This window comes from Rhinatrema bivittatum, chromosome 2, assembly GCF_901001135.1.
Source record: "Rhinatrema bivittatum chromosome 2, aRhiBiv1.1, whole genome shotgun sequence".
NCBI classification, from domain to species: Eukaryota; Metazoa; Chordata; class Amphibia; order Gymnophiona; family Rhinatrematidae; genus Rhinatrema; species Rhinatrema bivittatum.
The window spans coordinates 820,454,848-820,477,129 of NC_042616.1; the positions used below are offsets into that span (position 1 = coordinate 820,454,848).

Genomic DNA, 22,282 nt, shown 5'->3' on the forward strand with positions numbered 1-22,282 from the left:
TACTCAGGAGATACAGTGAGAACAGCAGTACTGGGAATACTCGGGAGATACATTGACAGCGGCAATACTGGGAATACTCAGGACATACGGTATTTATTACTCTTTTAGTGACAACAGAAGTACTGGGAATACTTGGGAGATACAGTGACAACAGGAATACTCAGGAGATATAGTATTAGTTACTCTTTTAGTGACAGCGGCAGTATCGGGAATGCTCGGAAGATACAGTGACAACAGCAGTAATGGTGTTGTGCTTCACAGCCACGACCGCCCGCCACCACGGGGCCACCGCGGCAGCGTCGGGGGGGGGGGTCACTGGAGCATGGCTCCGTTCGCCCCCGCACCTCGGCACGGGCCCCTACGGTGGTTGCCGGCAGCAGAGGCGTCCCAGGCCTTCCCTCGCGGCATCAGGCCGCTCCGCATCGCTCCCGGGTCCAAGATGGCCGCCCTGTCCTTAGGCGCGAGGCCGCGCTTCCTCTCAAAATTTAAAGGGGCCTCGTCCCCTATATTGGATTCAGCTGCATCAATTGGGCTCAGGCTCAGGGAGCTATTTAAGGACGCTTCCTCTGCACACTCCTTGACTTGGAAACGAGTCTGCGCGCTCCGGTGAGTCTCCTGGTGCCTCACTTCCTGGTTCCTGCTTCTTCTCGGTGATTCCTCGGTGTGTAACTTTGGACTGGCAAGCGGTGATCCCTCTGTGTGTGACTTCAGACTGGCAAGCGGCGATCCTCTGGTACTTGACCTCGGACCATCCACCTTCAAGGGCCCACCTAAGTTCCAGCGGCCCGGGTCCCTACGGGCTCCTCCCGGGGGGGCCGTGGGCTTCCAGTGGCGAAGATCCAACTGGCCCTTGCTCCGACTTCATGCCTCGTCGCCCTCTCAGAGGCCATCTGAGTCTCCAGCAGCGAGGATCCAGCCAGTCCCAACTTCTGTTCCGCCTCGCCACCCGAGGAGCCATCTCCTAAGGTAGTGCCAACCTCCCCGTCGGTCCAAGGGTTCAGGTCCCTCCTGGTCGTAACAAATGGGAATACTCAGGAGATATAGTATTTATTACTCTTTTAGTGACAGCAGCAGTACTGGTCTTCCAAATATTACCTTCATAAAAGCATATAAATTTAATAAGGGCAATATATAATAAACATAATATAGTTCCAAATATTGTAAACATAAAACGTGCTCATATAAACATAACAATAAAATAAAGCAATATAAGCCACTTCAGGGAATAACAAATACTCCCTAATAAGTTAATAAAAAGCAAAATCCATATGTTGAAATCCATATGTTGAATGATATGGTGAACGACAAATGGTGAGTCCCTTGCTATGGAAATATACACTTTTCAACAATAGTCTAATTTAAATCTCTCTGCTGCTTTTCAAAATAATATTTTTTCTCGAAGAGAAATATTTGAGCTATAATAATCACAACCATTGTGATACCTTTAAATATTTTTCTTGTGGGTGGCATTAGCTATCCTGTAAAGGCATTTAATATTTTTTGTGTTGGATGAATGTGATAAGATTGGTTTGAATGTGTGTTTGTTTGTGGTGTACACCTCTTGTGGTTGGTGTGAAATCTCAGTCTGTCATTATTGTGGTTTTATTCAAGCTTTCATAAAAAATGGTTTATAAATCTTTAGAAAATATCATATAAATTGAATCTGAGGCTTCTGAATCCAACACAAACAAGCCTGCTGCATCATGCTAACACACACCGCCGCTCTCAGACTTAATGCTGACACCTCAAACGTGCTTCAATTGAATTTCCAATTTGCGATCCTGGACATTCTTCAGTGCGACGGAGCCCACCACCAGAATCGTAGTCTTAGTCACCACCGAGACCGCCGCATCCACCTTCGGAGTCTTAAAGCGGTCCAAATGCTCTTCCAGCAAAGGATAAAGTTTTGCCATCGCCTTACCGACCTTCAAACCCGCTTCCGGGAAATCCCGGCTAATGATTTAGGTATGGGGAAGGCACTAGGCGGACCTCACACACCATTCAGAACCGGACTGATGCCCTCATTATCAGACTCCTCCTAAGCTAGCTTTACCCCCAATTCCTCCAACACCTGGGGAATGAGAGCCGAAACTCCTCCTTCTTAACAAGGCGGATCATCAGAAGGTTGACGCTCTTGGCTCCAAGCCCCTCCACAAGGTCTGGATCGTCCTTGCCACATCCGGATCCGCTCCCTGAGGAGACACAGCATGCTCCTGCAGCTTGTCAGAGTCATCCAAATCCCTGGGGTCAACCTCCGCACCAGTATCACTAAACCTCAGATGCTTGTCTACGCGCCCAGAACTTTTGGACGGCCCTGGATTTCTCTCCCTGGATCTCCTCTCTCCTGCTCTCTTCCTAGCCAGGAAAGCTTCGTGCATGAGAAACACAAATTTTGGGGAAAAACCCTGTGGACCATCAAATCCCTGCTTAGGAAGACTAGACTCTGAATCTGCTCCCTCCTCCTGACCATCCCCAGGTTCGGAGGAGGGGAATCACCAGATTCCTGGCCGGCCAGGGTCCTCTAGGTGCCATCCCCCTTGGACCAGGAGATGCGAAGAACACCACCTTGGCTCCTGCCGTGGGCCCTGAAGAGCAAGAAACCCTCCTGGCCTTGGAAGCCTTACCGGAGGATCCCTGCCTGCCCCCCCTCCCCCCCCGAAGCACAACCTGTGAAGAGGGAGCAGGAATTTAATCAGGCTGACCAAAGCCTGTAGGCCTTACAAGCCTCCACGAGCGGCTTCTCTGCCATGAGGCCCACCCAACGCGCTCCGGTGTGAAAAAGGCCGCACCACATGGTCGCCCTGCCATGCCGACGCAACCGGCGCGGGGGAACAAATGGCAGCGGCCCAAACAGCGCACACCAAAAGCGGCGCACAGCAAACTTTCTCCACCGGGGAAAACAACCGAAGCCTCTCATGGCACTTTTAGCTCCCACTCTCCTACCGAACCCGGCAGCACCATAAGTCGACCGCCCTGGCACTGCTCTTCAGGCCGATTTCTCCTGGCTCCAAACTTGCTGCGTCGCTATACCTCCAAGTACTACTTTTTTTTTTTTTGTTTAAACTTAAATGACAAGCAACAAAAAGAGATACTTCCCTGATCAGAGCCAGCAGTGGGCAGGAGGGGATTTCGGGGCATGAAGAGGGAGGGAGCCAGTCCCCTGGCTATCAAGGTCCCCGGAGGTAGCAGGCCACAACAGCTAAAGGTACCAACCCCACTGGTCATCTGGCTCAATGCGAGGGATGTCCCACCAAGGAACCTGACACCTCGGGGAGCAGATCCAAGTCTTCAAAAATCTCCTAGGCTCCAGAATCAGTCAGAACTGCAGGTTTTCACCTCTACCATCTGCTGGAGACAGAGAAATACTGTGGGACTGCAGGTGGCGCTCTCGGTTATGTAGCAGTGCCTCAAAGTTTTTGTTCTCTGCCTCCATCTGCTGGTAGGAAATCATAAACCCACTTGACTGATCTGGGTATGTTCAGGAATTTAACATACATGAGAGGGTGGTCATCCTTCAGGAAGTAACCTCCTAAGTGTTGCATGTAGGAACTCATAGGGTGGGACATACATTTGATCCAGGGTTTATTTCAGATCATGTGTCTTTAAGCCTTCTGAAAGTGAACTTGGAAGTTCAGCTGGTGCCTTGGGCAGACCTTTTTTTTTTTTTTTTTTTAAGTTTTTCCCGATTCGACTGATACCGCAATGGGGGTTGTTTGGTATTATCTAAATCAAGATGGACTTGATTGATCCAAATGATTACTGTAGAGAATGGGATAGTTATAAAAGACAAATTTGTGGGGGTTCACTCCCTGAATTGTGTTGATGTTTCAGGCTGTGCTGAAGAAAATTGCACCACTAAAATTGGTTAATAAAACGTGGAGGTACAACAGAGTTCTACGGCTCTTCGCTGAGCTTAGGATGAAAAAACGTAAAATTGAAATAATCTGGCAAAAAGATGCTATTATAGACCATGGAGCAAGTTATCAGGGCATAAGGCGTGAATATAGACAGCTTTTTCTGTCAGCTTGCAAACAATTTTTTACTTCTCCATTAAAATCTTCATGAAATCTGCCTTTTTAATTCTTCGGGGTGGTGAACAGGCTTTTACAGCTGATGAAAACTGATCAGCTGCAAGTTACTTTGTCTCCGCAGGCATATGCCGATTTACTAAAGATAAAATGGATAAGGCAATGTTAAGCCAGCCTTAATCGGCCTGCACTTTTAGGAGAAGAGAAGAGTGGGTGTGGGGGCTGTTGGGATTCTTTTGAGGTAGTTTCTGAAATGGAAATTGGAAATCTAATTTCACAGTTGAAATCCTCAAAGTGTGATTTAGATCCATGTCAATGTGGGTGACTGAATCCTTGAAGGATCAGTTTCTGGAGATTATTCCAAAAATGAGAAATTACTACTTACCTGATAAATTCCTTTTCCTTAATTTATAAAATGTGAATTGGTCTCTATCAGAATGGGTATTACCCAAGGAATTAAAAAAAAAATCTCAGTTCTGTCCCAGTTTGCATTCACATGAACCAATTAGTTATAGACCCAATCTCTAATTTGGTATTGTTGGGTAAGGTATTGGAAAAATGCTGTTTTTGTTCAGTTATGGAACTTTCTCCAAGAATACAAGATTTTGCATGATAATCAAAATGATAAGGGGAATGGAACAACTCCCCTATGAGGAAAGACTAAAGAGGTTAGGACTTTTCAGCTTGGAGAAGAGACGACTGAGGGGGGATATGATAAAGGTGTATAAAATCATGAGAGGTCTAGAACGGGTAGATGTGAATCGGTTATTTACTCTTTCAGATAATAGAAAGACTAGGGGACACTCCATGAAGTTAGCATGGGGCACATTTAAAACTAATCGGAGAAAGTTCTTTTTACTCAACGCACAATTAAACTCAGGAACTTGTTGCTGGCTAAAGCAGAATTAGCTGCAATACTGAAAGTTTCACCCACTTCACAGTATTGCACAATTAATTCTTCATTACCGCAAACAAGCCAAAAAAAACACAACTCAAGGAAAAAGAGGTTTCCAGTAGGCTCAGGTAGGATAAGTCCTGTGACCCACAGACACCCATTCTACACAATTGTGCAGCCCACGTCTCCCCCCACTTACACAGAGCGACAAGGAACCCAAAAATGAAGAGGATTATGTAGGCTCTGGTAGAGTAAGACCGGTGAGGCGGAGACACACACTCTCTCAAGTGACACAAATACAAAACACCTTATCTGTATCAATTAAGTATAAAGCTCTGGTGAAAGAGATTGATGTGGTATCTGAAAAGAAAGAAGAAACCCAATGCAGTGCTGGGAATATCTGAGAGGGAGAGAAGAAAATTATTACTTACCTGCTAATTTTCGTTCCTGTAGTACCATGGATCAGTCCAGACAGTGGGTTATGTCCCCAATCCAGCAGATGGAGTCAGCACAAGCTTTGAGGGGGCGTATCCATATATACTACTACCCCCTCTGCAGGAGTTCAGTATCGAGTATATCAAAGCCCGAGTAGAAACCCCCGAAGGATCAAGTTTGTGGAAACAGATAATGAAAACAATTGTAACCGCAACAAGTAACTGCAAACATCCTACCAACTTGTAGGGAGCTGTGAAAAACAGCGAAAAGGAAACGACTGTGAAGACACAGAACACTGCGAGCAAGAAGTAGCGCAGAGCTGAGCAGGATCAAGAACCCAAACGCGGTGGGCGTCTGGACTGATCCATGGTACTACAGGAACGAAAATGAGCAGGTAAGTAATAATTTTCTTTTCCCTGTACGTACCTGGATCAGTCCAGACAGTGGGATGTACCCAAGCTTCCCTAAATCGGGTGGGGTCCTGCGAGGCCTGCTCGGAGAACCTGCTCACCAAAGTGTCCAGAGACCGAAGAGGCGAGGTGCAGACGATAGTGCCTCGAGAACATGTGTAACGATTTCCAGGTGGCTGCCCTACAAACTTCCTGCGAGGATACCGAGCGAACCTCCGCCCAGGAAGCCGCCTGAGAACGTGTAGAATGCGCTACGATTCCGGGTGGGGGAGTCCGACCCGCCCCAATGTAAGAAGCAGCAATGCCGGCCTTCAGCCATCTGGCAATGGTAGTCTTCGAGGCCTGAGACCCCTTCTTAGGACCGGCCCAGAGTACAAAGAGATGGTCAGAGGTCCGGAACTCATTTGTAGCCTCCAGATAGAGGCGCAGAGTGCGCTTGACATCCAGGAGACGGAGAGACTTCGGCTCTGAGGAAGAGAAGGACGGCAACTCCACCGTCTGGTTCACATGGAATGCAGAAACCACCTTCGGAAGGAAGGAGGGAACGGTGCGAAGCGAAACTCCAGAGTCGGAGAAACGGAGATAGGGCTCTCTACACGACAGAGCCTGCAGCTCCGAGATGCGTCGAGCGGAACAGATGGCCACAAGAAATACAGTCTTGAGAGTGAGATCCTTTATCGTTGCGCTGCGCAGTGGCTTGAACGGTGGTCCCGACAGGGAGCAAAGCACAAGGTTAAGACTCCAGGAGGGACAAGGGTCCCGTAACGGAGGACGCATATGCTTGACATCCTTGAGAAAACGAGCAATGTCAGGGTGCTGTAGAAGAGAGCCCCCATCGCTCCACAGCGAACCAAGGGCGGCCACCTGAACCCGTAGTGAATTATAGGCGAGCCCTTTTTCCACCCCCGCCTGTAGAAACTGAAGGATCTGAGGTACAGAAGCCTTAGCGGGTCTCGTGGCCTGGCTGGTACACCACAGCTCGAACATCTTCCAGACCCGAACATAGGCCGCCGACGTCGATGTCTTTCGTACCCGCAATAGCGTGGATACTACCGCCTCCGGGTAGCCCCGACGCCGGAGGTGGCGCCTCTCAAAAGCCAGGCCGCAAGACAGAAGAGTTCTGCCTGCTCGAAAAATACCGGGCCCTGATGTAGGAGCTGGGGGAGGTGCCCCAGCCTGATTGGCCCGTCGATCACCAGCTGTAGCAGGTCCGCAAACCAGGGTTGCCTGGGCCATTCTGGGGCGACGAAAACCACGGTCCCCTGATGGCTTTCTATTCTGCGGAGCATCCTGCCCACCAGGGGCCATGGTGGAAAAGCGTAGAGCAGAAGATGTGGCGGCCACGGGAGGACCAGGGCATCCACTCCCTCCGCGCCGCGCTCTCCCCGGCGACTGAAGAAGTGTGGAGCCTTGGCGTTGAGAGCGGACGCCATCAGATCTAAGTGGGGGGCCCCCCACCGATGGACGAGAAGTTGCATCACTTTGTCGGAGAGAGACCACTCTCCTGGGTCCAGCAGTTGACGACTGAGGAAGTCCGCCTGGACGTTGTCCACCCCGGCGATGTGCGAGGCCGCTAGCCGGACGAGATGACGCTCCGCCCATTGCATCAGCAGCGCCGCCTCGAGCGCGACCTGCGGGCTGCGCGTGCCTCCTTGTCGGTTGATGTAGGCCACGGTGGTAGCGTTGTCCGATAGGATTCTGACCTCCCGGTTCCGAAGAAGCGGGAGGAAATGTCGCAGAGCTAGCCGGACCGCTCTGGTTTCCAGACGGTTGATTGACCACTTCGCCTCCACCGTGGACCACGTCCCCTGCGTGGTGCTTCGATCGCAGATTGCACCCCAGCCTGCTAGACTGGCGTCGGTGGTCACCACCACCCAATTTGGCAGTCACTGTAAGAGTAACACATGCTCTCCCTCTCAGATATTCCCAGCACTGCTGCAGTCACTGTAAGAGTAACACATGCTCTCCCTCTCAGATATTCTCAGCACTGCTGCAGTCACTGTAAGAGTAACACATGCTCTTCCTCTCAGATATTCCCAGCACTGCTGCAGTCACTGTAAGAGTAACACACGCTCTCCCTCTCAGATATTCTCAGCACTGCTGCAGTCACTGTAAGAGTAACACATGCTCTCCCTCTCAGATATTCTCAGCACTGCTGCAGTCACTGTAAGAGTAACACATGCTCTCCCTCTCAGATATTCTCAGCACTGCTGCAGTCACTGTAAGAGTAACACATGCTCTCCCTCTCAGATATTCTCAGCACTGCTGCAGTCACTGTAAGAGTAACACACGCTCTCCCTCTCAGATATTCTCAGCACTGCTGCAGTCACTGTAAGAGTAACACATGCTCTCCCTCTCAGATATTCTCAGCACTGCTGCAGTCACTGTAAGAGTAACACATGCTCTCCCTCTCAGATATTCTCAGCACTGCTGCAGTCACTGTAAGAGTAACACACGCTCTCCCTCTCAGATATTCTCAGCACTGCTGCAGTCACTGTAAGAGTAACACACGCTCTCCCTCTCAGATATTCTCAGCACTGCTGCAGTCACTGTAAGAGTAACACACGCTCTCCCTCTCAGATATTCTCAGGACTGCTGCAGTCACTGTAAGAGTAACACATGCTCTTCCTCTCAGATATTCCCAGCACTGCTGCAGTCACTGTAAGAGTAACACATGCTTCCCTCTCAGATATTCTCAGCACTGCTGCAGTCACTGTAAGAGTAACGCATGCTCTCCCTCTCAGATATTCTCAGCACTGCTGCAGTCACTGTAAGAGTAACACACGCTCTTCCTCTCAGATATTCTCAGGACTGCTGCAGTCACTGTAAGAGTAACATATGCTCTCCCTCTCAGATATTCTCAGCACTGCTGCAGTCACTGTACATCCAATTTGGGCGCTCAAGGCAGCGTATTCATCTTCGCCGGCGGGGCTGTTGGAAGCCGCCTCGCATGGGAGACCGGCACCCATGGACGCCCTTCTACTGCTGCTGCTGGGGGCTTGCGTGGCCTCGGCAGGTGAGCGGGTGCTGGGGGAAAGTTTCGTCTCTCTCTGCAGGGGCTTGGATTGGGTTGGTTTGGTACTGTGAAATTTCGCCTCTCTCTGCAGGGGCTTGGATTGGGTTGGTTTGGTTTGGGGCTGTGAAATTTCGTCTCTCTCTGCTGGGGCTTGGATTGGGTTGGGACTGTGAAATTTCGTCTCTCTCTGCTGGGGCTTGGATTGGGTTGGTTTGGTTTGGGACTGTGAAATTTCGTCTCTCTCTGCTGGGGCTTGGATTGGGTTGGTTTGGTTTGGGACTGTGAAATTTCGTCTCTCTCTGCTGGGGCTTGGATTGGGTTGGTTTGGTTTGGGACTGTGAAATTTCGTCTCTCTCTGCTGGGGCTTGGATTGGGTTGGTTTGGGACTGTGAAATTTCGTCTCTGCTGGGGCTTGGATTGGGTTGGTTTGGTTTGGGACTGTGAAATTTCGTCTCTCTGCTGGGGCTTGGATTGGGTTGGTTTGGTTTGGGACTGTGAAATTTCGTCTCTCTGCTGGGGCTTGGATTGGGTTGGTTTGGTTTGGGACTGTGAAATTTCGTCTCTGCTGGGGCTTGGATTGGGTTGGTTTGGTTTGGGGCTGTGAAATTTCGTCTCTCTCTGCTGGGGCTTGGATTGGGTTGGTTTGGTTTGGGACTGTGAAATTTCGTCTCTGCTGGGGCTTGGATTGGATTGGGTTGGTTTGGTTTGGGACTGTGAAATTTCGTCTCTCTCTGCTGGGGCTTGGATTGGGTTGGTTTGGGACTGTGAAATTTCGTCTCTCTCTGCTGGGGCTTGGATTGGGTTGGTTTGGTTTGGGACTGTGAAATTTCGTCTCTCTCTGCTGGGGCTTGCCTGACGCTTGGATTGGGTTGGTTTGGGACTGGGCGGCTAAGTTCACTACACTAACGCCAGGGTCAGGGTAGGCGGTAAATTAGCAGGTTAAAGACGCGGCAAGATAGCAGGTAAAAAAGGAGATAATCGGGGCGCACATTACTGTATGGGAGGGAATAGGTAATCCGATCATTTACATACATATACATGCCGCGGGCGGAAAGGGATACGCGTTGAGTTCAAGAAGCGGTAAGGATCGGTAAAAAAGGATAGTGAATCGCGGGTTAGACTTACGTGGCCAAATTGTGAGTACACAGCAGGTTAGAAATGGGGTAACTGCGGCCCGCTTTACTGTATCGGCCTGACAGTGAGTGCAGCAGTGCTGAGACTATCTGAGAGGGAAGCATGTGTTACTCTTACAGTGATAGCAGAAGTACTGTAAATTATTTAGAGGGAAAGCATGTGTATATTCTTACAGAAAAGACCCAGGAGTGAGATATAACTCTTGCAGTGAAACTGGCAAAGCTGAAGTTATCCAGAGGGCAGTTTAGGGTTACATGCCTTGTGAGAGGGTATGAAGGAGAACATGTCTCAACATTAAGAAAATATATAAAGAGATAGAGGCTTGAGACTAGCGGGAAATGTGCCATAAACACATGCCCACGCAACACATGGGATGTCTCACCCCTGGAGCCAGTTATGAGAATCTGCAGGGAAATGTCTTACCTCCATCTGACCCGTCTCACGCACCAGCACACACCAGTGCGTGGGTTCAATGCGGAAGGCACAGGAATCCTTTTCAGCAGAGGGGAGGCTGGTCCGGCGTGGCTCCTCTTTACTGGGGCTGGACAGCAGGCTGGAGTCTCCATATAACATCTCTTCCTCATCATCCACTGTATTACTGGGCCAGAGCAGAGGAAACATTACTCCAATCCAATTTTTATTTATCCCTACCTTTCCAAATTGTACAAGCTGAGTCACAAATAGTGTCAAAGGGTTAGTAAATCTAAAAGCTCAGCGACAGTACATAAAGTTTGACATATTGCAGAACCTTACAAATAATTTAACAGGAGAGAGCAACAATGGGGAAGGAGGCACATCAAATGGGCTTTTATCTAAAACACAGGATTGCCCCAGGCATTATCAAGTCACTACCAGATTAATTTATTTATTTATTTATTTATTTGAGTCTTTTCTATACCGGCATTCGCGAAGGGAATCGCATCATGCCGGTTTACAAATAACAAGGAGTGAACAACAATAAAGTGATAAAAAACATTAACAAGTGCTAAAAGAAGGGAAAATTGCAGTTACAATAAAACAGGGACATATTTCAACTTGGAACAGAAGAAAAGGAGATAGTAATTTAACAGTGAAGAATAACTGGGAAAGCCTGCCAGTTTAAAAGGGATTGTACCATTGATGGGATTGTCAAAACTGTTGATTATCCTGAAGGGTGTTCTGAGTTAATTATATTGATTTTGGGTTTGATTGTTGTCTGGAAAGGCTTTCATAAATAACCAGGTCTTTAGTCTTTTTCTAAAAGTTGGAAGGCAGGGTTCCTGTCTCAGGTCTGGTGGGATGGAGTTCCACAATGTAGGTCCTGCTGTAGAGAAAGCCCTGTCTCTAAGAGTCGTGTGGTGAAAGGTTTTAGCAGGGGGAACCTGTAGTGAATCTCTGTAGGACTCTCGGATTGGTCTGGCGGAAGTATGTTTTTTAAATGGGATTTGGAGGTTAAGCGGAGAGAGTTGATGAAAAGCTTTGTAAATGGTGGTAATAGACTTATATAAGATTCTGTAATGAACTGGCAGCCAATGCAAGTCTTTGAGAATCGGAGTTATGTGTTCTCTTCTTCTTGTGTTTGTCAATATTCTTGCCGCAGTGTTCTGAACCATCTGAAGGGGTTTAGTGTGAGAAGCCAGGTAGACCCAAAAGAATGGAATTGCAATAATCTAATTTAGAAAAGATTATTGATTGCAAGACTGTCCTGTAGTCGTGGGAGTGGAAAAGTGGTTTAATTCTTTTTAAGACATGCAGTTTATGAAAGCAGTCTTTAGTAGTTTGATTAACAAAAGATTTTAGATTTAGCCGATTATCAATGATGGCTCCTAAGTCTCTCACTTGTGATGTTTGAAAGCCGGTTGGTGGATTTGAGGCGAGGTTACTGTTTTCAGGCGAAATTATGAGAAGTTCGGTTTTAGAAGTATTCAAGATTAGATTTAGACTGGATAGGAGGTTGTCAATTTTTAGGAGGCAATCTTCCCAGACTTTTATGGTTCTTGTAAGGGATTCTTTGATAGGGATGATAATCTGAACGTCATCTGCGTATAGATAATATTTGAGGTTCAGATTAGTTAATAGTTGACATAAAGGGAGGAGGTAAATGTTAAAGAGCGTGGGAGAAAGGGAGGAGCCCTGAGGAACTCCTAGCGTGGAAGGATAAAACTGAGATTCTTTGTTATGTATTTTGACTTTATATCCTCTGTTTCCCAAGAATGATTTGAACCAGGCCAGTGCGGCGCCTGTTATTCCGATGTTCGCTAGTTGCTTTATGAGGAGTGCGTGGTTAACAGTATCAAAGGCGGCAGATAGGTCGAGGAGTATCAGCAGGTAGGCATGACCTTTGTCCAGGCCCATGATGATGTAATCTGTTAGTGATATGAGAAGTGATTCCGTGCTTAAAGATTTACGGAAGCCATATTGAGGTGGGAGTAATATATTGTGGTCTTCAAGGTATTCTGATAGTCTGGCGTTAACTAATTTTTCCATTACCTTAGCAATGAACGGGAGGTTGGAGATTGGGCGAAAGTTTGAGGGGTCTTTGGGATTTAAATTAGGTTTTTTTAAGAGGGGTTTGATGGAAGCAATTTTCAGGTCATCTGGATAGATTCCTTGTGTTAAGGAACAATTGATAATGTCAGTCAGGGCCTTAGAGATGGTATCTGGAATTAGTAGCAGTAGTTTGGAAGGGATATGGTCAAATGGGTGAGAGGAAGGTTTCATTCTTTTCAAAACTGAGATTGTCTCTGATGTTGCAATAGGATCGAAAGCTTGTATAGAAGAGCCTTTGCAAGGATGAAAGTATGTGCTGAATGGAGCTATGATGTTGGTTTTCAGCTGTGATTGCAGGTTGGAAATTTTGTTACTGAAGAAGCTGGCCAAATCCTCTGCTTTTTCGTGCGCTTGGTTGAGAGGGATGTCTGGTGGGTTGACTTGAGTTAAAGGGCTTTTGAATCGAAAATGAGGTGATGGATTTTGTGAGCGTAGTAGTCCCTTTTTGTTTTTAATGTGGCGCTCTTGTATAGGTGGAGTGCAAGTTTGTAAGCTGAGAGGGAGGTCGTTGAAGGGGCTTTACGCCATTTATTTTCTTTTTGTCGAAGGGAGTGTTTGAATTTTTGAAGTTCTTGGTTAAACCAGGGTTGTCTTTTGTAGGCATTGTGTTTCTGTTTTTTTGTTGCCAGAGGACATAGTTTATTTGCTGCCGTTTCTGTAATGTTGGACCATGAGTGGAGAGCTGAGTTGGGGGTAGAGATGTCTAAGCGAGGGAGTTCTAGAACAAGGTGTTCGTGTAGTTCATCGGAAGAACAGAGATTTCTGTAGGTAAATTGAGGTTGAGGATTGTGTTTGATACTGGACTGTGCCAGCGAAAATGTGGTAGAGATTAATGCGTGGTCTGACCATGGAACTGATTTGCATATGGGTGGTTCTGAGTGTGAGATGCCTGAGTTTACAAAGATGAGATCCAAAATGTGTCCTGCTCTGTGTGTGGGGTTATTGATTATCTGTTTGAATCCCATGGCGGTCATGGCGTTTAGGAAAGATTCACAGTTAGTAGAAGGCAAGGGATCATCCACATGTAAGTTAAAATCTCCCAATATGACGGCTGGAGACTCAAGGTTTAGGTGGGTGGCTATTAATTCTAGAATGGGGGAGACGTCTGAGTCCAGAAGTCCTGGGGGGGCATAGACAAGAATGATTTGCAGAAGGTCGGATTTGAAGAAGCCGGCTTCAATTTTGGTAGTAGCGTAGATTGGGAATTGAGTAAGTCTCAGCTCTTTTTTAGCTACCAGGAGAATACCCCCACCCCTTTTTTTCTGTCTGGGAATAGAGAAGAAGTCGTGGGTATCAGTTGGGAGTTGGTTAATTAGTGCGGTGTCCGTATTCTTAAGCCATGTTTCCGTTATTGCACAGAGGTCCGGATTAGAGTCCAGTAGAAGGTCATTGAGTATTAGTGTTTTTTTTGTAAGAGATTGGGCGTTGAATAAAATCAAAGAGAAAAGAGCTAGGCCTAGAGTCTGTGTAAGAGGGGAAATCATGATTGGTATGAGTGATTTATAGGTATTTGGACGGGAAATCGCTAAGGGATTTCCTGTGAGAAAATGCCTATGTTGTAGAATTGGGATTGGGAGACCGGGAGGCATTGAAGCTTGTAGTTACTGTGTAGTTGGTTAGAGGAGAGATTGGTTGAGTTTGTAATATCCAAGAAGGGGTTGATGAGGATTTCTGGATGAGCGCTGGAAGAGCTCTGGATGATGAAGCGCGCTGGACGAGTGATAGATGTGTTGGCGCTGGAAGAGCACTGGATGATGATGAGCGCTGGGTGAGTGAGCACTGGAAAAGTGCTGGGTGAGTGAGCACCGGAAGAGTGCTAGATGAGTGAGCTCTGAGTGAATGCTGGAAAAGCGCTTGATGATGAGTGAGCGCTTTTAGGGAATGCACCTAAATTTATAGGATTCTAATTTACGCTTTCCAACTCTCTTAGCAACCTTAACTTAACAAAGAATGCAACAAAAAGAAAAACTGGTTCTTACCTGCTAAGTTTTGTTCCTGTACCACCACTGGATCAGTCCAGGCTCCTGGGTTTTGCCTCCTGCCAGCAGATGGAGACAGAGAAAGTTTCACAGGCACCGCCTCTTAACCTGGTGTGCCACCTGCATCTCCTCAGTATTAATCAGTTCCCAAGCATAAAAAACTTTAACAAAACGTTCAACCAATTAACTCTACTATATCTCCCGGAACGAGCAGAGGACAAGGAAATTCGCTAGTAAATTTATAACACTTTGTAAAAGGACTAATGGGAAATCTGTGCCATTCTTCAGAATTAATCAGAATTATTAAAGCAGACAGATTGAGCGGACTCTCTAAAACCTCTCTCCACTACCGGGCGGGACTCTGGACTGTTCTGTGATACTGCAGCAACGAAAATTAGCAGCTAAGAACCAATTTTCCTTTCCCTGTACGAGCCTGGATCAGTCCAGACTCCTGGGATGTACCAAAGCTTCCCTAACCGGGATGAGACTGTTAGAGTACCACTAAGTACACTTTCACCAAAATTGCCAATGTCCGGGTCTGGACGTCCAATCTGTAGTGTCTGGTAAAGGTATGTAAAGACTTCCAAGGAGCCGCCCTGCAAACCTCCTGTGGCGACACCAGCTGGCATTCTGCCCAGGACGCCTCCTGGAAGGGGTAGAATGAGCCTTTAACCCCTCGGGATAGGACGACCGCAGCAGATATAAGCGGCACCAATAGCCTCCTTTAACCAACGTGCAATGGTGGCCTTCAATGCCTTTTCACACCACTCCATAGCACGAACAGGCGATCCGACAGCCTGAAACTGTTAGTGATCTCTAAATACCGCAACAATGCCCTCCTGACATCCAAGCATCTCAATTCCTTGGCGTGAAGTGTATCCATCTCTAGATTTGGAAAGGCTGGAAGCTCCACTGCCTGACTTAAGTGAAAAGCTGAAAATACCTCCAGCAGAAAAGATGGAATAATCTGCAGGGAAACCCCGTAATCCCAAATTTGCAAAAAGGGATTTCCCTACATGACACGGCTTGAAGCCAGACACCCTTCTGGCCGAACAAATGGCAACCAAGAAAACAAACTTCAGAGTCAAATCTTTCATGGTGGCTCTCTTAAGAGGCTCAAATGGAGCTTCACCATGCCCTTGAGATCCAAGTTATGGCTCCAGGAAGAATACACCTTGTGTACGTGTGTGTGTGTGTGTAAACGTGTGTACGTACACGTGTGCACGCATGTACATATGTGTGTGTACGTTCACGTGTGTGTGTGTAAACATGTGTGTGTATACGTGTGCGCGCACGTGTGCGTGTGTAAATGTTTCACTCTGTGGAGAAACCGTACCACATCCAGATGCGCCGCCAAATTTGCTCCATGTACCTTGCCTCACAAGCAGCCCAAGGCCAACACCTGCACTCAGAGAGCTAAAGGACAAACCTTTGGTTAGGTCTTTCTGCAAAAAAGAGACAGATTCTGTGCTACCAAAGTTTGCTGAGGATTAATCCCCTGATCTGCACACCAAGACTCAAAGACTCACATAGAAACATAGAAATGATGGCAGAAAAAGACCAATCGGCCCATCCAGTCTGCCCAGCAAGCTCCCACACTTATTTTCCCACACTTATCTGTTTCACCGAGCACCAAGTTCAGGGCCCTTGTTGGTAACTGTTTGATTCAAATTTCCTGCCATTGATGCAGAGAGCAATGTTGGAGTTGCTTCAAAGGTGAGCATAAGGTTTAATTGTTACGGGTAGTAACCGCCGCATTAAGCAAGTTATATCGATGTTTGTATACCCAGACTGCAAAGATCCATGCCTTGTTGGGTGTTGTCTGAATGTAAATCCTCTTTTCCACATTTCCCCCTGCCATTGAAGCAGAGAGCAACGCTGTATATACATTCAAAGTGATGTATCAGGCTTAATTGGTTTAGGGTAGTAACCGCCGCAATAAGCAATCTACCTCCACGCTTATTTGTTTATCCAGACTGTGTAGTTCAGTCTTTGTTAGTTGTTGTCTGAACGCAAATCCTCTTTTCCATATTTCCCCTTGCCTTTGAAGCAGAGAGCAATGTTGGAGTTGCATTAACCGTGTGAAGACTTATTGAGTAAGGGTAGTAAATCACCAGGTAGTAGCCTCCATTCCAGCAAGCCACTCCCATGGCTCTTCTCTTCATTCCCATCTTCTAGCCTTTAAGGATCCACAGTGTTTATCCCATGTCCCTTTGAAATCCTTCACAGTTTTAATCTTCATCACTTCTTCCGGAAGGGCATTCCAGGCATCCACCACCCTCTCCGTGAAGAAATGCTTCCTGACATTGGTTCAGAGTCTTCCTCCCTGGAGTTTCAAATCGTGACCCCCTAGTTCTACTGATTTTTTTCCAACAGAAAAGGTTTGTTGTTGACCATGGATCATTAAAACCTTTCAAGTATCTGAAAGTCTGTATCATATCACTCCTGCTCCTCCTCTCCTCCAGGGTGTACATATTTAGGTTCTTCAATCTCTCCTCATAAGTCATTTTATGAAAACCATCCACCTTTTTGGTCGCCCTTCTCTGGACCGCCTCCATCCTGTCTCTGACCCTTTGGAGATACGGTCTCCAGAACTGAACACAGTACTCCAGGTGAGGCCTCACCAAGGACCTGTACAAGGGGATCATCACTTCCCTTTTCTTAGTCGATATTCCTCTCTCTAAGCAGCCCAGCATTCTTCTGGCTTTAGCTATCACCTTGTCACATTGTTTCGCCAACTTCAGCAAACCCGGACATACACCAAGGAAGTAGAGGTCTTAAAAGATCGCAGCAGAGTAGAAATAACATCCTCCAGATATCCCTTTTCCCTTAATTGCCTCCTTTCAAAAGCCAAGCAGCTAAACAAAAGTGATCCGCTTGATCTGAAAATATAGGGCCTTGCAGAAGATTCTGTAAATGGCCCAGCCTCAGGGGTCCGTCCACTGCTAGACTGACCAGATCCGCAAACCAAAGCAGTCATGGCCACTCTGGAACCACGAGCATCGCCTTCCCTTGGTGGACCTCTATTCTTCATTTATTTATTTATTTATTTATTTAAAAGCTTTTACTATACCGACATTCGTAGGTCACATCACGCCGGTTTACAAAAAACTGAGGCAGGCAGAAATTACAATAAACAGGGAGGGGGGTAAGGGGAGCAGGCGAGAAGGGGGAGAGGGGGGCAAGGGGCAAGAGCAGTTGGAAAGATAAAGGACAGGCGAGTGAGAAGTGATAGGAAAGAACAATAAGAGAACGTAAGAGGCAAAAAACATATTTACAAAATTTACAATATTTGCTTGGGACGTCTCCATGGCGGAAGGAGGACAGAAGAGGGGGTGGGATAGGGGGAGCGGTACGGGAAAATTGTAGGCGGGGTAACACCTCGAAGGCAGATGGGGTGTAAAGATAGGATGAGAGGAAAGGGAGGGGGAGAGGGAGGAGTGGGTGGGGAGGAGGACGACCACAGATGTAGAGGGAGGGGGGGGGGGGCTATGTTTGATTAACTTCTGGAAAGGCTTGCCTGAAGAGCCATGTTTTAATGCCTTTTTTGAAGGCATGTAAGGAGGGCTCATAGGACCATGCCCACCAGAGGCCAAGGGGGAAACACGTAAAGCAGAACAAAATTGTGCAGCCAAGGCAGCACTAGAGCATCGACCTCTTCTGCTCAGTTTTCTCTTCTGAGACTGAAGAAACATGGCACTTTGGCATTCCTTGGGGTTTTCATCAGGTCTATATGAGGCATGCCCCACCTGTGAGTAATGAGGGTCATTGCTTCCTCTGAAAGCTCCCAGTTGACAGCTGAGAAAATCCGCTTGCACATTGGCGGCTCCCCCTATGTGCGATGCAGCTAACAAGGCCAGATGCTGTTCTGCCCAGGACATCAGCAACTTCGCTTCCAGAGCAACAGCTCGACTCTTGGTACCTCCCTGGCAGTTGATGTAAGACACCGTCATCGCATTGACTGACAGAACTCGGACCTCATGGTTCCACAGAAGGGGCAGAAATGCCTCAAGAGCCAGCGACACTGCCCTCATCTTTAGGCAACTGATGGACCAGGTCGCTTCCTCTGCTGACCATTGACCCTGCCCTGACTGGGACTGACATACAGCCCCCCAACCGGTGAGGCTGGCATCAGTAGTCACTACCATCCATTGAGCAAGCCAACACAAAAGACCAGACCTGGCGAATTCTGTAAGCTGTAGCAGAAGTTGAAACTGCTCTGAAATCGGATCCCAGCAGGATAGCAACGCTTTCTGCAGAGGCTTTATATGAGCAAAAGTTCACGGGACCAACTTCAAGGTCGATGCCATGGAGCAGAGGACCTGCAAGTAATCCCAGACCTTGAGCACTCGGGTCTCTAACAGGTTCTGAATTTGCACTTGTAGATTGAGAATCCACTCCTCCATGAGAAAGACCTTGCCCACACGGGTATCGAATCGTGTGCCCAAGAAATGCAGAATCTGTGAAGGGAAAAGGCGGCTCTTAGCTAGGTTCACTACCCAACTCAACGATCTCATGCGGTACAATACCACTTCTATTGCCTGACTGCAAAGGTCCTCAGACTTCCCTTGAATGAGCCAAGCATCTAGATATAGATGCACCAGTACCCCCTCCTTTCTGAGGGCTGCCACTACCATCACCTTGGTGAAAGCCCTCAGAGCAGTGGCTAGACCGAACGGGAGAGCACAAACCTGAAAATGCTTCCCGAAGATCATAAACCTGAGATACCTCTGACGATCTCAATGTGTATCCCAATGTGCAAATATGCCTCCATGAGATCCAGCGAAGCCAAAAACTCCCCACTTTGCACTGCCGCCATGACAGACTGACAGTCTTCATCCTGAAATGGGGGACCTTGAGGGCCGCAATCACCATCTTCAAATCTAGGATTGGATGAAATGTCCCTTCCTTCTTTGGTACCACAAAATAAATGGAGTACCTTCCAGTCCCCCTCTTCTCCTAGGGGGTGGTAATGTTGGCCCCCAGCATTCTTAGCCTTTGGATGGTCTGTTGGATGACAAGTTTCTTTGCAGGAGAAGCACAGGGGATACCATGAACAGGCTTCTTAGTGGTCAAGAAAATTCTAACGCGTAGCCTAAGTACGCTTAAGTACCCAATGGTTCGACGTGATCTTGACCCACTCCTCATAAAAAAGAGTCAACTGACCCCCGATGGTCGGAACTGAGGAGTGGGTTGGCCTTGCTTCATTGCGCAGATTTTGCGCTGCTAGGCCTTTGGCCGGAGCCCTCTCGGTTCACTCTGAGTCCATGAAAGGACTGGGTCCAGGACTGGAACCTCCCTCATCTGCCTCTGGCCTGCTCCTAGAGCCCTGCTCTGACAAACATCTTTGGCCTCAAAAGCGAGAGTGAACCAGAAGAAAACCCTTTGGCCCTTTAGGCTTGTCTTCTGGTAGCTTGTGCACCTTATTATCTCAAAGCTGCTTAATTAACTGCTCTAAGTCTTTTCCAAAAAGGAGCTTGCCCTTAAAAGGGGCGCACACCAAGCTGAGCCTTTGACGAAATGTCCGCTGACCAATTCCACAAGCACAAGAGTCTTCTAGCTGATACCACAGAGACCATTGTCCTAGAAGAGGTGCGATTAAGATCATACAAAGCGTTGGCTCCATAGGCCACTGCTGCTTCTAAGTGCTCTGCTTGCTCGGATTCCTGGGGTGAGAGATCCCTGGCCCCCTGTAGCTGTTACACCCATCTCAGGCTTGCCAGTAGCATAAAACTGCTGCACACCGCAGCACAGATGCCCAGGGTACAGACTTCAAAAGTCTTCTTGAGGTGCACCTCAAGCTTTCTGTCCTGTAGGTCCTTCAGAGCTGTCGCCCCAGCTACTGGAATGGTGGTTCTCTTGGTAACCACCAACACAGAAGCATCCACCTTCGGCACCTTCAAGAGTTCCAGGGTCTCCCTCAGGCAAGGGATAAAGCTTGTCCATAGCCCTGCTAACTTTTAGACCAGTCTCCAGAGCGTCCCACTCCCTGACCATCAACTGCTTAAACCATTCTATGAAAAGGAAAAGTCCTAGCCGGGCCCCTCAAATCAGCCATGACCAGATCCACCGTGTCATGGTCTGGCTCCTCCTGTGGAACCACTTATCCCAGCTCCACTAGGACATGCGGGATCAGAGGACCCAGTTCCTCTCTCTGAAAGAGGCACATGAGCTTCAGATCATCACTCTCCATAGTGGGAACCTTCCCCATCTCCTTCTCCTGATCCAGGCCACTGTTGGGAGGCCTGGATCAGGAGGAGGGTAGCCCTGGTAGGACTCTTCAGAAGGTAGCCCTGGTAGGACTCTTCAGAAGAAAGCCCTGGTAGGACCCTTCAGAAGAAAGCCCTGGTAGGACCCTTCAGAAGAAAGGTCATCTGCAGACCTTTACGCCACTGGAGCTTTGACCGTACGAACCCTCGTAACCCCTGACATCCCCGACAACCTGGGCAACTTTCCTGGTGGGTCCCCTGGGACCCTGCCCCTGGAAGAGCAACTCCTCTTGCCTCTACTGCCAATATAAGCCTCATGCAATAACAGAATAGAATCCGGGGAAAAATTAGAAGGACCACGCAAATCCCCTCCCAAGGGATCAGGGCTCTCCCCCGGATGCCCCCCTGGGCCTTCTCTGGGTTCGAATCGGCCGTCATCAGCGCTGGAGGGAGATCCCCTCCCCCTGCTATCCTTTCTTCCGCAGCCATGAAAGTTTCTGATATGGCCGTTATTCCTGCGCTCAACGGGAACGGGAGGATGCTGCCTGAGAGGCCCGTGACGAGATTAGAAAGTTGAGCGCAGTGCAGCCCACACATAGAGCAGTGGCTGACATATGGCATGGCCAGTGCGACTGAGAGCACGCTATAGACGCTGACACTAACAAAAAAAGGACCAGAAGCTGCGGGAACAAAATGGCTTAGATACCCCACCTCCGTTCACTCCTAGCAACGGGCGAAAGCCAGCAAGCACCAGCAACCGCTTCAGAACTGTAAGGTGCTTTGCCTGATTCTCCCTTCACTTTTTTTTTTTTTTTTTTAACTTTACAAACAAAAAAGAACAAGACCACTTCCCTGAAGAAGGTGGCAAAGGCTTTCCATGATCCTCACTGAAGGGGAGGGAGCTGGACCAACAGCTGTCACCCCCGGTGTCAGAGAGCAAAATTAGGGTTCCCAACCCCTACTCGTTTGCACTTGCTACCAGGAGGGATGGTCCCACCAGTACATGACAACCTCCTGGGAGGAAAATCTTCCCTTTTATTTTTTGCTCAGGTACAGAACCGCAGATTTTGCACCATCTTCATCTACTGGAGACAGAGATATATTGAGGAGATTCAGGTGGCACGGGTTAAGAGATGGTGCCTGCGAAACTTTCTCTGTCTCCATCTGCTGGAAGGGAGGCAAAACCCAGGAGTGTGGACTGATCTGGGTACATACAGGGAATTAAGATGAAGGCAACAATCCAGGAGCAAGACGGGGGCCTTACAATCTTTTGCATCGAGAGTCACACGTATGATTTTTTACCCACCAGTGAGAGGTTGTGTGTGTGCACCCGGTGCAAACAGTTCCTGTCTCTCAGAGAACGAGTCTGATCTCTGGAGACTAGAGTGGAAGACCTGGAGGAGCTGAGGCAGAGAGGTATATAGAGGAGACCTTCAGGGACACAGTAGCCAAGTCCCAAACCAGTCTGGATGCCCCACTGCTGCCTTGGAGGAGGAAGGTCTCATGATCAAAGAGCATCACCCTGGAGGAGCAGAAAGTGATCCTATAGCAAGGACCTGCTCTCCAGGTGATGCATTGTCTTCTCGCACCAAGGACAAGTCTCCCAGGGCTACTGCCCAGGAGGGAAGGGTTAGATCAGCTGTCATA

General features: G+C 48.1%; 1 protein-coding gene across 1 annotated transcript in view; it reads right to left on the minus strand.

Annotated features, from left to right (window-relative positions):
* Positions 1 to 22,282, minus strand: part of LOC115083418 (cleavage and polyadenylation specificity factor subunit 1-like) — a gene marked incomplete in the record, with an annotated part of 265,845 nt that overhangs the window by 58,388 nt on the left and 185,175 nt on the right. The window contains 1 exon segment of the mRNA XM_029587223.1: positions 10,342 to 10,516. Within this exon segment, the coding sequence (XP_029443083.1) occupies positions 10,342 to 10,516 (175 nt within the window).